General features: G+C 42.7%; 1 protein-coding gene across 1 annotated transcript; it reads left to right on the forward strand.

Moving 5' to 3' along the window:
• The first annotated feature begins 4 nt into the window (after nucleotides 1-4).
• znf106b (zinc finger protein 106b) lies at nucleotides 5-13,423 on the forward strand. The gene is made up of 20 exons (XM_071540705.1): nucleotides 5-129; nucleotides 268-329; nucleotides 752-958; nucleotides 1,196-2,668; nucleotides 2,783-3,140; nucleotides 3,561-3,621; nucleotides 3,950-4,104; nucleotides 4,211-4,271; nucleotides 4,361-5,108; nucleotides 5,232-5,281; nucleotides 5,706-5,848; nucleotides 6,615-6,749; nucleotides 7,251-7,367; nucleotides 8,634-8,825; nucleotides 9,010-9,072; nucleotides 9,365-9,484; nucleotides 9,934-10,005; nucleotides 10,118-10,189; nucleotides 10,608-10,754; nucleotides 11,632-13,423. The coding sequence occupies exons 2-20, from the start codon at nucleotides 283-285 to the stop codon at nucleotides 11,686-11,688; spliced, it is 4,278 nt and encodes a 1,425-aa protein (XP_071396806.1). The 5' UTR covers nucleotides 5-129; nucleotides 268-282; the 3' UTR covers nucleotides 11,689-13,423.
• The last annotated feature ends 3 nt before the right edge of the window (nucleotides 13,424-13,426 follow it).

Below are 13,426 nucleotides of genomic sequence, written 5' to 3' on the forward strand. Positions count from 1 at the left end.
GAAATGGCAAAGGTTCAAACCCAAGATAAGGCAGTGGGTGAATTCTCTGTCAAGAAGGAGAAAGCACCAACCCCCCAAAAGGACAAAAAAGTCTACTGTTTTTTGTGTCGCAAGACATATCTGAAACATGTAGGTGGCTATAATTCCACAAACGCATTGAAACGAGAAAGCAGCAATGGCTAATCTGGGATTTTCAACATGCAGTCACTACAACTGATTGATTTCTTTTTCCTAACGTTGCCAAAATATCTCCTTACCTCCCTACAGGAAGCACATGAGCATATGCATAGTATGTTGCATCACCGAGAGCTGGAGATAGTGTTGGGCAGGTGAGTAACATTTGTGAAAAATATACAGATGTGTAGTGCTGCTTATCTGTTCTATTAACCACCCATTTGTCATTACACAAATGCATCAGTATTTTTCATTACAATAAACACATTCATACAGGGACTTTTGTTATGCCATCTTTTGGTCTGATAATTGGTGGTAGAATTGTAGGAACTGACAAACATTTTCAAGGAAGAGAAAGCCTTGACACTCTAATGCACAGTAGTTTAAAAGCCTTAATTGCCCCACACATTATGGCAAAGCTGCCTTCATTACGAGTATTTCCTCAAGATACTGAGAGTAACGAGCACCTTTTTTTTCACTAGTAATTTTTAAAATAGTTGCTAGAGCGTAAAGCAAGAATTCACAACTCACAACTGACAAAAAGTTGTTTTCCTTTTTTGTGTCCTTTCATGACCAGGGATTCATTCCATCAGTGCCAGGCGTGTAAGGCATCCTCAATGGGTTTAAATGAGTATGCCCAGCACATCTCCACCTCTCAGCACAAAGCCAAGTTGAAGAGACTGATATCTAAAAAGGCTGTGAAGCCCATTTCTCTATTTAAGAGTCTGAGCCAGGAGACGATTACCAGAATCCTGGAGAGAAACAAGATGCTAAAGAAAGAGGAGTAAGACTTATACAGATTTATTTATTTTATTCAAGCATACTGTAGGGATGAAAATGCGACTTTGCATTTCACTTTCCATGAGACATAACATTTTGTTGTTTTAAAACATTGGTTGTTTTCCAACATGACAATGAACTGAAACTGTATAGTGAACAATTTTAGGATACAACGAGACATGAAAGCCCTTAACATTGTAGCTTGTCTAAATGACTGTTCCTATGTACATTTCCACCACAGGAAGAAAGCAGGGAGAAAGAAAAAAAAGAGAATGAAGCAAGTAGCTGGACAGAAACATGTACAAACGCTACAGGGAATGACAAGAATAAAACAAGAGGGATCCAAACCAACGAAACAAAAAAATTCCAAACAGGTCAAAGTAAGGACACCGATGCAACCAGAGCAAACCCAGCAGCAAGGAAGTAGCAACGGCCTTGTTCAAAACAAGGAGAACAGAGTGGCTGGCAGGCTAAGATCGCTACACCAAAGACAATCAACAACACTGCAGAATCAAAGTGGAGGATTGGTTTGTTTGTCAGGGGAACCCCCAGGTAGAACTTGGCATCACCCTCATTTTCAGACCCAGTCTAGTCAATCAACACACCACCTTGGGTATGATAACTTTTCTGTCACTATTGATATGTCTGACTTTAACAATCAGTGCAGCAAAGGCAGTGATGGGAGCTCCCAAAGAGACAGACTTGTTAAAAGAGCAAAAAACACTCAAGGAGGTGGTCCTGACACTCCAGATCAGTCAGCATGGCCTAACATAAGCCAATATGAATATTACTATGGGCAGTACAGCGGAGCAACAGATAAAGACTTCACCAATGACAAGCTCCCTCACAGTGGCGCCATTGTCTTCGATCATACCCAGGAGAATAGTAAGGGATCTTCTCAGCCAAGTCCCGGACAAGGTCCACACTGCTCCGCTGCCGCTGCGTCTGCCTCTACCTCAAAGTGTCTGGACAGATCCCTCGACATCGGTCCCATACAGGACGTTGATGTCAGTTCGATGCTTTGGCAAATCAGAAGGGCGCTGGGTGTGAGGGAACCGTGTAGAGCCGATCGCGAAGCCCGGAGTCAGAGGCAGAGCAGCGAGATTGGTGTCCGGGAGCTTGATTGTAGCACCACACAGCAGACCAGCACTGAAGAGGAGCACCCATTAGGTGGCTTCTTCAGGAATAACCACACAGAGGAGGCTGCATCACCTCACAACACGCCTTGCACCGTCTCCAGATCAGTGGTGGACGGCTCCACTAAAACTCCACCTGCGCAATCCCTGCAAGTGAGCACCACTGCTCCTGCATCCCCTTATACTTCCAAGGTTCCTACTGTTAAGGCAAAACAGAAAACAGCTCAGATGGCACAAAACCAGACTCAGCAGTGGGAGGAGAGCGCAGAAGTTGCGTTTGACTCAGACGGCAGGGAAAGAGAATCTCAGGGAGGCACTACTGCGCCCAGACTCGGCACCCTGGCTTCACTTAATCGATGTATGGGCAAGGCCGTATCCTCCGAGCCCAACCTGACCGCTGCCCGCAGGATCCGAAATGTGAACGAATCACGTAAAGCGGAGGGGGAGAAAGAGGCGGGGCTCAAACCAACCCTTCAAAAGCTGCTCAGCTCGCCGGGGTCCCAGAGGAAGGTGAACTGGAGGGAGATGTACCAGGAGATGAACAGGAAGAAACAGGAGAAGGTCAAAGGCTTGCCCAGGTGAGAGAGTCTCCACCTGTCTTTCAAAGTGTATCCGTTTTACCTTTTATTTGACAAACATGAATGATAAAGAAACAGATTTATTTCAGATGTTGTCATTCTGCGGTGTTACAGGTTTGGAATCGAGTTGGTGAACCCTCTGTCTGACCAGGAAGGCTCAATGCAGGCAGAGGGCGAGGACTGTCCCCTGTCAGAGGGCTTCCAATGGGAGTCCGCATTCCCAGACAATCGTCCGCCGACACACTGGCCGCTACCTCCTCCACCCCACAATGCAACAGATAGTGACTCGCTCACAGAGAGACAGTCAGATTGTAGGATGCAGGGGTCTTCGGAGCAGCCTGGCACAGCACTAGGGGATGACAGGAGCATCCCCACCGTGGCAGCAGTCTCTATGAAAGTGGAACCAAACTTTGAAAAGGGCGACAGTGTACATTTTGGAGGAAACCAAACTGTCAAGAACAAACACAAAGCGGTAAGAGGGAGAAATTGCTGTCAGCATATGCAATTTTCCAATTTTCCACTTTTAAAGGACCAGTGTTTTAGCCCATTTACTACAATTCATGCATGCTTTACATTACTACTGACCATTTTCCAAAGCATACAATACTTTTTTAGATATTTGAATGCGTTTTTCCTACCTTCGTGGCAGCCCCTCATTTTCATTCATTTCGTTACAGTACGAAAATCAACTTGCAGAGACATAACACTTACTTGAGATAGGTAATCCATAACAGTGAACATCCTGCTCAGGTTTATTTTTGTCAAAGTTACTTTATATTTGTGTGGTAATTTAGCTTAATTTAGTTTACAGTGTAGTCAATGGGCTAAAACATGCAAAAACACCAGTCTGGTCCTTTAACTCTTATGACTGTTTTGTCTTGTTTTCTCTCAGGATGGTGGCATTTCTAATATGGAGCCAAGTGGAAAAAAGAAAAAAACAAAGTCAAATAAGGGTAAGTCTGATTTTTGTCATTTGACTATTGCAAATCTCAAAATGAAAATACAGAGTGGTATTTTCCATGGATGTGCATGCTGAACTTAAAGCCCTAATGCGTAATTGCAGTATGGTGCTCCCTACTGAAAAAACTGATTGCATAGTGATTGAATTTCCTATTGATTTATGGAAGATTTTGAAATTTATTGTCTGTGTTATTTGTGTACTGGAGTAACACAGACCTGTATTTCAGGTCCCAGTGACTTAAGAAAGTTCTAAAACATTTACTGTCCATCTACAAGTCAACTCTTCAGAGTTAACTTTTCCACTCCTCCCCTGCCCTGTAGACCAGGACCAAATGGACCAGCTCTTGGCAGTGTCTCTAAGGGAGGAGGAGCTGAGCCATTCACTGGAGGATGTGGACAGCTCTCTGATCCAGGCCCGCAACGCCTTGCAAGCTGCGTACACAGAGGTCCAAAGACTCCTGCTGCTCAAACAAAAGGTACCAACACCACTAATGAATCTAGTTACTGACCAAAATATCAGTGAATTCATTTTTGGGTTTCCATTCATAGGTTTCCATTCAATTGTTCTTCCTGCTGTTTTAGTTTACCACTGAGGTCAACAGTCTGAGAGCCAAGCGCATTGAGATCCTGCAGGGGATGCAAGGTAGGTTTACACTGGCATGGCAACCCTTTGTTCTAAATGGCTTAATGGGCAGTAAATTGTTTACCCTTTCCTCTCTGTATCTCTTTCAGACGGGTACTCGGGGGCATCTAGTGTGGGAGAGAAATCCAGCACCCTGTCAGTGGGGGCTGCAGCTGGTGTGCCACCAAGGCCCTCCTCCCTTTCTTCCTCCACTCCCTATGTCACCTCTTCCATACAACAACCATTTGCCACAGCCTCATCTTCTTCCATCAGCCATCCTCACACAGCCTCCCTTGGCCTGCCAAGCATGTCAATAAAGCAAGAAATCTGTCAACTACACACAGATGAACGAGCCAGTCAGCCTGCCAAAACAGCCGCTTTTAACACCGCTGTTCCTCAGATGTCCAGCAACCAAGTTCTCCCCGTAGTTCCCCCTGTTCTGCTCCCTATGATGAGGGAGGGGTTGAAGGATGGCAAAAGTAAAGAGAGGATGAAGTTGACAAGGGAAAATTCACAGCCTACTGAGTCTGACAGTTGTTGTGAGGAGGTGACAGGAGGTAACCTCAATAAAGAACATGTTAAGGGAGACACGGCTGTCCGCACTTTGGTCCCAGATAGAGATCAACATGCAGCACGGGACACCGAAGGAGGGGATGAGAGCGATGACTCTGTAGAAATGATGGAGACCTCCTCAGAAACCGACCTGGAGGTCATTGACATTGAGGAATCGGACAATGAGGAAGTTCCTGAGACCACCTCAAATGTTGCAGTCCACACAGAGCCTGAGAAGTCGGTTTGTGTGGAGTTCAATACTGCTAGCACTCAGACGTTTAAGATTAAGGATGACAACGCTGAAAGGTGAGTTGCATCCAGATGTTCATGTTGAGTATAGAATCCTGAATATTACGAGAATTCTTTATCTGCCCAGATTCAGATAATGTAATGTCAAATGTGACCAAACCTTGTCTCTTGGCCCCTCAGAAAAATTCAAGTTCCAGCTGTTAAAGTGAAAGATGCCAAGATTCCTCCAGGTGAGTCATGTGCTTCCTGCTCACATTTTATGTAATGCAACATACTGTAGAGATGCAAAGACGGGATAGTGTTTGACAAACTTTGAACCCACCATGAACGGACAGACTGCAAGTTACACCAGTATGTTTGGTGCAAAAATAGTCCATCAGTGCAAAATGATCACACGGAACAGTGTCTTTGTACAAGAAGCAGTAAGGATTTTTATGTCAGATTTGTACTTAACTGTTGACCTTGCTCCTCTTCCCATACTCTAAATTTGATCACAGTAAAGAATAGCCTATGTTGTTTTGGCGTCTTTATATAAATTATGTTTTATCTCTATGATGTTGCATATTTCAAGTTGTACCTATTTAAATTGGCCCATTTGGGATTAATAAGAACTGAATGGATGTCTTCACCTGTCTGTCTCTCCCGTCGTTTCAGAGTCTGGTGATGTGGCTGAGGATCAGGAGCAGTTCTTGGGAACATTTGAGAACCACACAGGTCCCGTCCACGGCCTGCAGGTCCACGACGGCCTGCTGTACACATGCTCAGGGGATAACACAGCACGAGCCTACAGTCTGGTGGTATGCTCCCCCTTTAATCCAAATACTGCTACTCCAAAATTAACACCCGGCGAGTGCCCAATTCTGGTAATTTGTCTTTGGTGAATAAATCGATAAGGGTCAGCTGCTGCACTGGCTGGATACTTTTTTGAGTCAGTAGCATTTGAATGCCTTTGGTTATATATAAAGTATTTGGTACTTGCCTGTTCTCAAAGTTTGTCCCCACTGGCCACCGTATACTTTCTGTGACAATGAGCCAATCAAAACAAAATGATGGCTCTGTATCAAACATGTTGTACAGTAGATTGGCTGCTTGTTACCCTCTACACAAAGCGGTAGTTTCTAAAATTCTGTAAACTTACAGAATTACGTATTTCTATGAAAAAATTATATTTATTATTCTGGCCAGTAAAAAGCCTGCTACTACTACAGATAATAAATAATAATTGTTTACAGTTGTGAAATGCATGTGACAGTGAAACAACAAACAGTGAAGGGCTACCTTGCATTGGCTAATGCTAATGTTCACTAGCAAAAATGTATTGGTTTCATGCGTTGGGTAGAAAAAAGCTGGAAAATGTGTACTTTGGGCCACCATTACAGTTGAAAATGATATGGTGATTCATGGTTGCTTCATGTATCCATCTGTTGTCGCAGCTCTCTTTAGTATTTTTGTTTACATCAAAATGAATGCTGAATGAACGCTCCGTACTACATGAAATACATACTGGCTGTGAAATAATAGTAGTAATATCCCAGTAATCTTGTTTTGTGTCTGTATATCCAGAGCAGGGAATGCCTGGCGGTGTTTGAGGGTCACACAAACAAAGTCAACTGTCTGCTGGTGTCCTCTCCCCCAAACATGCTGGCACGCCTCTACACCGGATCCAGTGACCAGACCATCCGCTGTTACAGCATCAAGGTACCACACTTCTATAGAAGCCACACACCGTGTACAAATGTGTTTTGTTTGTCGTTTCATTTATGACCCTCATTTAACCAGGCAAGTTGACTATAAATATATTTTTATTTTCAGCAATGTCCTGGAGGAGTAGTTACACTGCTAGAGGGTTACTCACATTCACAAGGGAATTCCTACTTGGATTTTCCTTTGTATTTTTTATTTTATCCAGGGGAGAGCTAACTAATGCTGTTTTTCAACACCACCTTACTTCACATTCATACAACACATACACACATTCACTCATTCACTCCCAGAGCTGCAGCTTTGGAGTATTTTCGAGTTCAGTTCTTTGCCCAAGGTCACTTTCATAGCAGTTGTTGAGGGAGAAGAGAGTGTTACTCCCCGCACTTCCAGTTACAATCCCCCTTCCCTAACCATGACTACCACCTCCTATCTTGCATCTTTCATCTTTCATCTGTTCCTGTTGTTTTACAGTCATGTGCATCTTCTCTTTTCTAGTCAAAGAAGTGCCTGGAGCGGATCTCTCTACCTGACCGGGTGTTGTGTTTGCACATAGCCTGGAACATTCTGTATGTCGGGCTCGCCAACGGATCAGTTGTTAGCTATGATTTAAAGGTGAGTGAGAACCTCAGACTCCTGGTCACCTGATTAAACTCCTCTCAAAACATTTGCTACGTTGACAGGCACAGAGTAACTTTGTTATTGGCCATACTCTGGTTAAGGTCTTGACATGCACCTTTGATACCTTTTGTAATTGAGTATCTCTATTGCCATGAATAAACCGATTAAAAGAATCCTTAAGAATCCTAGTCTCGCATAGCCAGACCTATCTCCACACTTCGTTTTAGCGCTGTGCCAGCACAAAAGGTCTGGCTGAACGCATTATCATTCTGGTATAGGGGAAAAAAACGCTCTTGTTCGGTCTTGTTTGTATTTCTTTAAACCAATCACAATCGTCTTGGGCGGTGCTAATAGTGTCGGGGGGGAACTTGTTTTGGTGGAACATTTGCACATGGGGAGGCGAGCCCTGGCATTAAAATGGCTAAATCCCCGCAAAAGAAAACACCACATAAAACAGTAAAAGACGTATGTCGCCTATGTGATATGACTTTTACTGATAAAATAGACAAACGTAACTTGATCATCGGTGCCCTAGAGGTGAAGCCTGCCTATACTTTAGCTCTGGAGGAGCTCAATGGACTCATTAAAACCACAGACGATTTAATAGCTGTATGTGGCTCTTGCAGAACGTTATTAAACCGATATCACAGAAGCTCGTGTGAAGTGAAACGGATCTGTACATTGGTCAAGTCAATGTCAGTGGCGCATGCCGCTGCCAGAGTTAAAAGTTGTGCCAAATCAACTCCGACTGACGATGCCAGAAAACGGATCGCAGATAGTGGAAGCGGAACGGGAGGAGAATTCTGTCTGAAATAGACGGCCAATGACAGGCTTATACCCACAGCCTACTTCCGTTGAGTCAGACTATAAGAATCCTGACGAATGGTCTGTGACAAAAAATGTATGAAAAAGGTTTGGCTGCCAGCCTATATTCTTTGACTGAGCAATAGTAGCTTACTTCTAATACAGGGGAAATAAATGCTGATCCCAACAGTAATAGTAAGTACTTACTATGATTTTTGTTTTCAAAATGTACCCATAATGCTGTGCAAGTCTTTTTAAGCCAGGCATCGTAACTGGGTTTCTCATAATCGGACTACAAGCTTGCCTGGGTTATTCTTACAGATTATGACATTTACATGCCACCCAACACCGGGGTACTAACGGGGTTAATAACAGAAACCCCCAAAATTCAGAAGGATAATTACCTCTCTCTCGCTCATATTTTCTGCAACCTTTCCCTCCCCCTCCTCTCGTTAGACCCTGAGGCAGCTGGATGTGTTAGAGTGCCACGGCCCACGAGGGGTGAGCTGCCTGGGTACGGCCCAGGAGGGCGCCCGCCGGGTGCTGCTGGTCGGCTCCTACGACAGCACCATCAGCGTGCGCGACGCCAAGAGCGGCCTGCTGCTGCGCTCGCTGGAAGGTCACACCAAGACTGTACTGTGTATGAAGGTGAGGAGGATAAACACTGCTTCCACATGTCACACTTTCTCCTAACTGTTACCAACTCAGACAGTTCTCCCAACCTGTGATTACAGTATGACAACCTCTGTTGAAGCACTGTTGCCCCACCATTTTTGTGCCTACGCTTCCCCCACTTCTTTCAATCACATCTGAACCTGCTTTGTGTTGTCAGGTGGTGAACGACCTGGTTTTCAGCGGCTCCAGTGACACATCTGTTCACGCACATAACATCCATGTAAGTCTACACTATATGTTTCCCTCATAGTGTCAAAGGAAAGTATTCCCAAGACTATAAATGATGCATGAGTATAGATGGACATGGAGCATGACAGACTAACAAAATAAATGTTCAGAATAGTTTGACTGATAATCTAAAGATATGTTATTTAAATGTTAATCTAGGAGGAGACGAGTATACTAGTGAACCCAGACTGTGTGCTTTTCCTGTTTTTTCTTTGGCTTGTTTCTGTCTATAGTTTATACTTTTGCTGTCAGCATTATTCTCCTCTTCCATATCAATATGACAGACAGGTGAGTTGGTTCGCATCTATAAGGGTCACGGTCACGCCGTCACATCCATAGCCATCTTGGGGAAAGTGATGGTGACAGCCTGTCTGGACAAGCTGGTGCGTGTCTACGAGTTACAGGTATGTATGACTCAACTGCACTCAATTTGTTCCAAAATTCTAAATTTAAGGCCTTAAACTAAGTCAAATTAAACTAATACCTGACAATACTAATCTTTTAAAAAACTATTCAAATATCTTAAATATAGTTATTAGAGTCTTGGAGGATTTAGATTAGTAGTACAGTATGCAAAACAAGTTGTTTTTTTGTTTTGTTTTGTTTTCATCAGATCTGCTTTACTAAACAATTGGACTTATAGTGCCCATTCATATTTTCAGAACTTTCATTAGCAATGTACTTGATTTCTTTATTTAGTTTTTTAAAATGGGCGTAAATTCAATTCCAGGTAGCAGATATGGATTTGAAACCTGCAGTTACCATGTGTGATGTTTTGGAACTAAACCCTTCATCTGTCTTCTTATGCATCTGGTGAACTATCTATATTCCTCCTTGTATTTTTCCTTTACAGTCACATGACCGCCTGCAGGTGTACGGGGGTCATAGTGACATGGTGATGTGCATGGCCATCCACAAGAGTGTGGTAAGTCTGCTTAAACTGGTCTGCTGTACATGAAGGAGGTTCATTTGAGAAGAGATGAATTTCCATGCTGCCTTTTAATTCAGCTGTATCTGTCACTGTCTCTCCCACCTAGATCTACACAGGCTGTTACGACGGGAGTGTCCAAGCAGTAAAGCTCAATTTGATGAAAAACTACCGCTGCTGGGTAAGGAGATGGCTCTGTAACACAGTGCACAGTAAATCTTAAAGCAAGATTTCACTTTGGTGGATCATTTCCCTGTCTCAGCTTGCAGAACTCCATAGAAGTCCAAGAGAATTCTTATAAAGTTGGCTGCCAGACAAAGAATCAGATATTTCCCAGGACTAATTCTCTTTGCTTTTGAAGTATAACTTTGTCATTTTCTTCAAAATTAAATTAAGAAAGTGGTATTTACAGATCCCCAGACCTGATGTAATGTAAATGTCAGCCAAAGTTAAATATCACTATAAGTTTCTTTCTGGAAGAAAACGTCCAACATTCTTTTTCTTCAGAAGGAATATAATGATGATGAGATTCACTCTTAACATTTCCGGGTTCACTTGTGCCTCAGCATTTGTCTTTGTGACCTTTGCCCTCTGTCCAGTGGCAGCCTTGCTCTCTGATCTTCGGCATGGCGGAGCACCTGATGCAGCACCTAGTGAGAGACCACAGCAACCCCCGTCTGCAGACCACCAAATGTCGCTGGAGAGGCTGCAACGCTTTCTTTGCCTCACAAGACTCTATTAAACAGGTAAGGAACCAAAGCCGTTTTTTATTCTCACCGTATCTGAGCAGTGTGTTCCATAGTCGTAACTAATCATATATTATCGAAAGTGAGGATCTTACGCCTGTTCGGAGCAGTTTATTTAGACTGTGTTCACTCCTGTAGTTCAGTATATTTTGACAGATTGACAACATGCCATTCGAACTGCAGTGCGGTTTGTTAGGTGTGAGAATGTAATCCAAACCAACTGGAAACCATTGCGTGGTTTTATAGGGATAAGGAGACAGATGTTGACATCTGATAGCCAGCAGTTACTCATGCTTGGCAAGCCCAGCATAACAAAGTGAAGCGAGGTTTATGATGCTCATAAATAGTTATTTCTTCATGTGTTCTTAACTGGTATGAACACCAGAGAAGAAGAGTGTAGACAAGTCCATCATGCTTAGTTAAAGTTACAGGCACTGGAATCAATTTTGTTTTCTCTAATCTCTCTAACCTGGCAGGATGACAGTTTACCAAATCTCTGTCTGAGCGACTCGCAAGTCATGTGACTTTTGTTTATAGCCCTGGTTCACTTGTAATTGGACAGTATGAACCTAAATGAACCAAATAAAAAAATGTACCATGGTTAACTTTTCCACTATGGTTTGGACCAAAGAAAACAAACTGTAGTATGTGGGAACATTTACCAATACACAGGATTAGATCTAACTGTCCCATATGCTATTAAACCAGGGTGAGTGCCTATGCAGAAACATAGCTTGAATGTTACAGGAAAATGAGGTTAAAAGGTTAAAAAAGACACCCTCCATCCCAGGTGTTTTGATAAATCAGGCCCACAGTACCTCCAGAAGGCTCCACAGTAAACAGGATAAAGAGTCTGGTGTCTCTCTGCTTCCTGCAGGAGCTGCCTGAACACATGCGGAGCCACGTAGAGGAAGACAGCAAGCTGGAGCCTTGACAGAAGTGCTGGGGCGATGCGGCAGATGAGGCTGGAGTTGCACCCATTACAATACACCAGCTAATTTTTTAAAGCTTCATGTTTATTGTTCCCAAGTTCCTTTCAGGATTTGACATTTTATGCCCGCGCACACCCCATTCATTTATAGTGGGAGATTCCTGTTTTCCTGCATTTCTTCCAGGCTCGGTCTTAAGGCACAAAATACACAGATGGACCTACAACTTGTGTTTAACTCTCTGAACTGTGCCAGTGACAGGAGACAATCGTTATTGATTGCTGAAGCTGTTGTATGAAGTGGATTGTTGAGTGTTGGGCAGTGTTTACTACTGCTCAGTATCAGACTTCAGAAGCCACACCCAGCGCTGTTGGTTAGTTCGCTGTTATAATCCACTGCATCATCTAAACTGCGGTTTATAGGATGATCAGATACTTTCTTTATCATCAATTATTTGCAATCATTCATTTGCTTTAAGTCATCAATAATTTTGGGTTGTTTCTGTGACAAATTAAATAGTTCACTACTATGTTGCAGGCTCTGTTGGTCCACAAGTTGGGTTTTTTTTGTTTTGTTATTTTTTCTAATGGAACAGTTTGAGGACATTGCTCACTGTGAATGCATGGTGTGGCACTTTGGCTAGGATGACACAGTACACAGAAACCTCCTTCAAACACGTCATTAGTCTGTATGTGAAGCTAACATTTTATGCATTTTCTGCAAATATGCAGCATTGGCAGTAACATTGCTAATTGGGTGTGGCTTTTGTCAGGCAACAGATACTGTGAATAGTTTCTTCAAAAAGCAGCTTGTGTAGAGATGTATTGGTGACTGGCTCTGAAACAGACTCTAATCTGTGATGCCATCCCAGATTCCCACAAACTGAGATTTTAAGGTTCGCTCTCGTTAACTTTAGGAGAGCTGAGGGCTTTCTCTCATGAAATCAGCAAGTCTTTAAGGGCTTTCAGGAGGATTTCTTTAGCCCTTTATTAAAACTTTTGAGTGTAAAGTTTGGAAAACTTAAGTAATGAGATTGCCTTCTCTTCAAAGTCAAAGTCACATGCTTACATGCAAAATAGCTTGTCTATGAATAAAAAAGTGGAAAAACAATATAATTTGTTTACTTGTACATTATTCACAAATTTATAGTACAGTACATAACTTTACAGTGTAAACCTGTAGTCTGATATTTATCAACCTGCACTGTTATAAATAAATATTTAATTCGCTATGCAGAACCTGTGTATGTGCGAAATATGTACCCATGTTCATCTGCTTTCAAAACGGATCTCCTCTTCTTTCCATTTTGATTAGAACATATCCCAGATTTTGGGTTGCTAGTTCCCCTGATTTGATGAGGTAGAGAAATCCCACATTCCCTCCAAACTCGTACCCTTCCCCCCTCTTAGACTTGCAAACTTGAGAACTCCAAAATAAATCACTCAGATCTTTGAGAGCTCAACCCATGAGTCCAGAGTCCAAAACTTGGAAACTAGAACCCCAAAAATCATTCTAGGCAATGTCACTATTCTGTTTATCAGTTTCGGGAGAAATCCAGACCAAACTGTCCAAGGATATAGGAGTAAATTGTATGAATGGCGGAATTTTGTGTTTTTTTCTGTTTTAAACCCATGCCTTAATGTTTATATGTAATATTGTATGTATATACATTTAACACCTAATGTTTGTGTACAGCAATAAAAGACAATATAACTGACTTGATTCAGCTCCATTGTATTTTAA

Source organism: Centroberyx affinis, unplaced genomic scaffold (genome assembly GCF_046629955.1).
Source record: "Centroberyx affinis isolate AG114_WGS23_722 - 3 ecotype Tasmania unplaced genomic scaffold, CSIRO-AGI_Caff_v1 ptg003709l_1, whole genome shotgun sequence".
Classification (NCBI taxonomy): Eukaryota; Metazoa; Chordata; class Actinopteri; order Beryciformes; family Berycidae; genus Centroberyx; species Centroberyx affinis.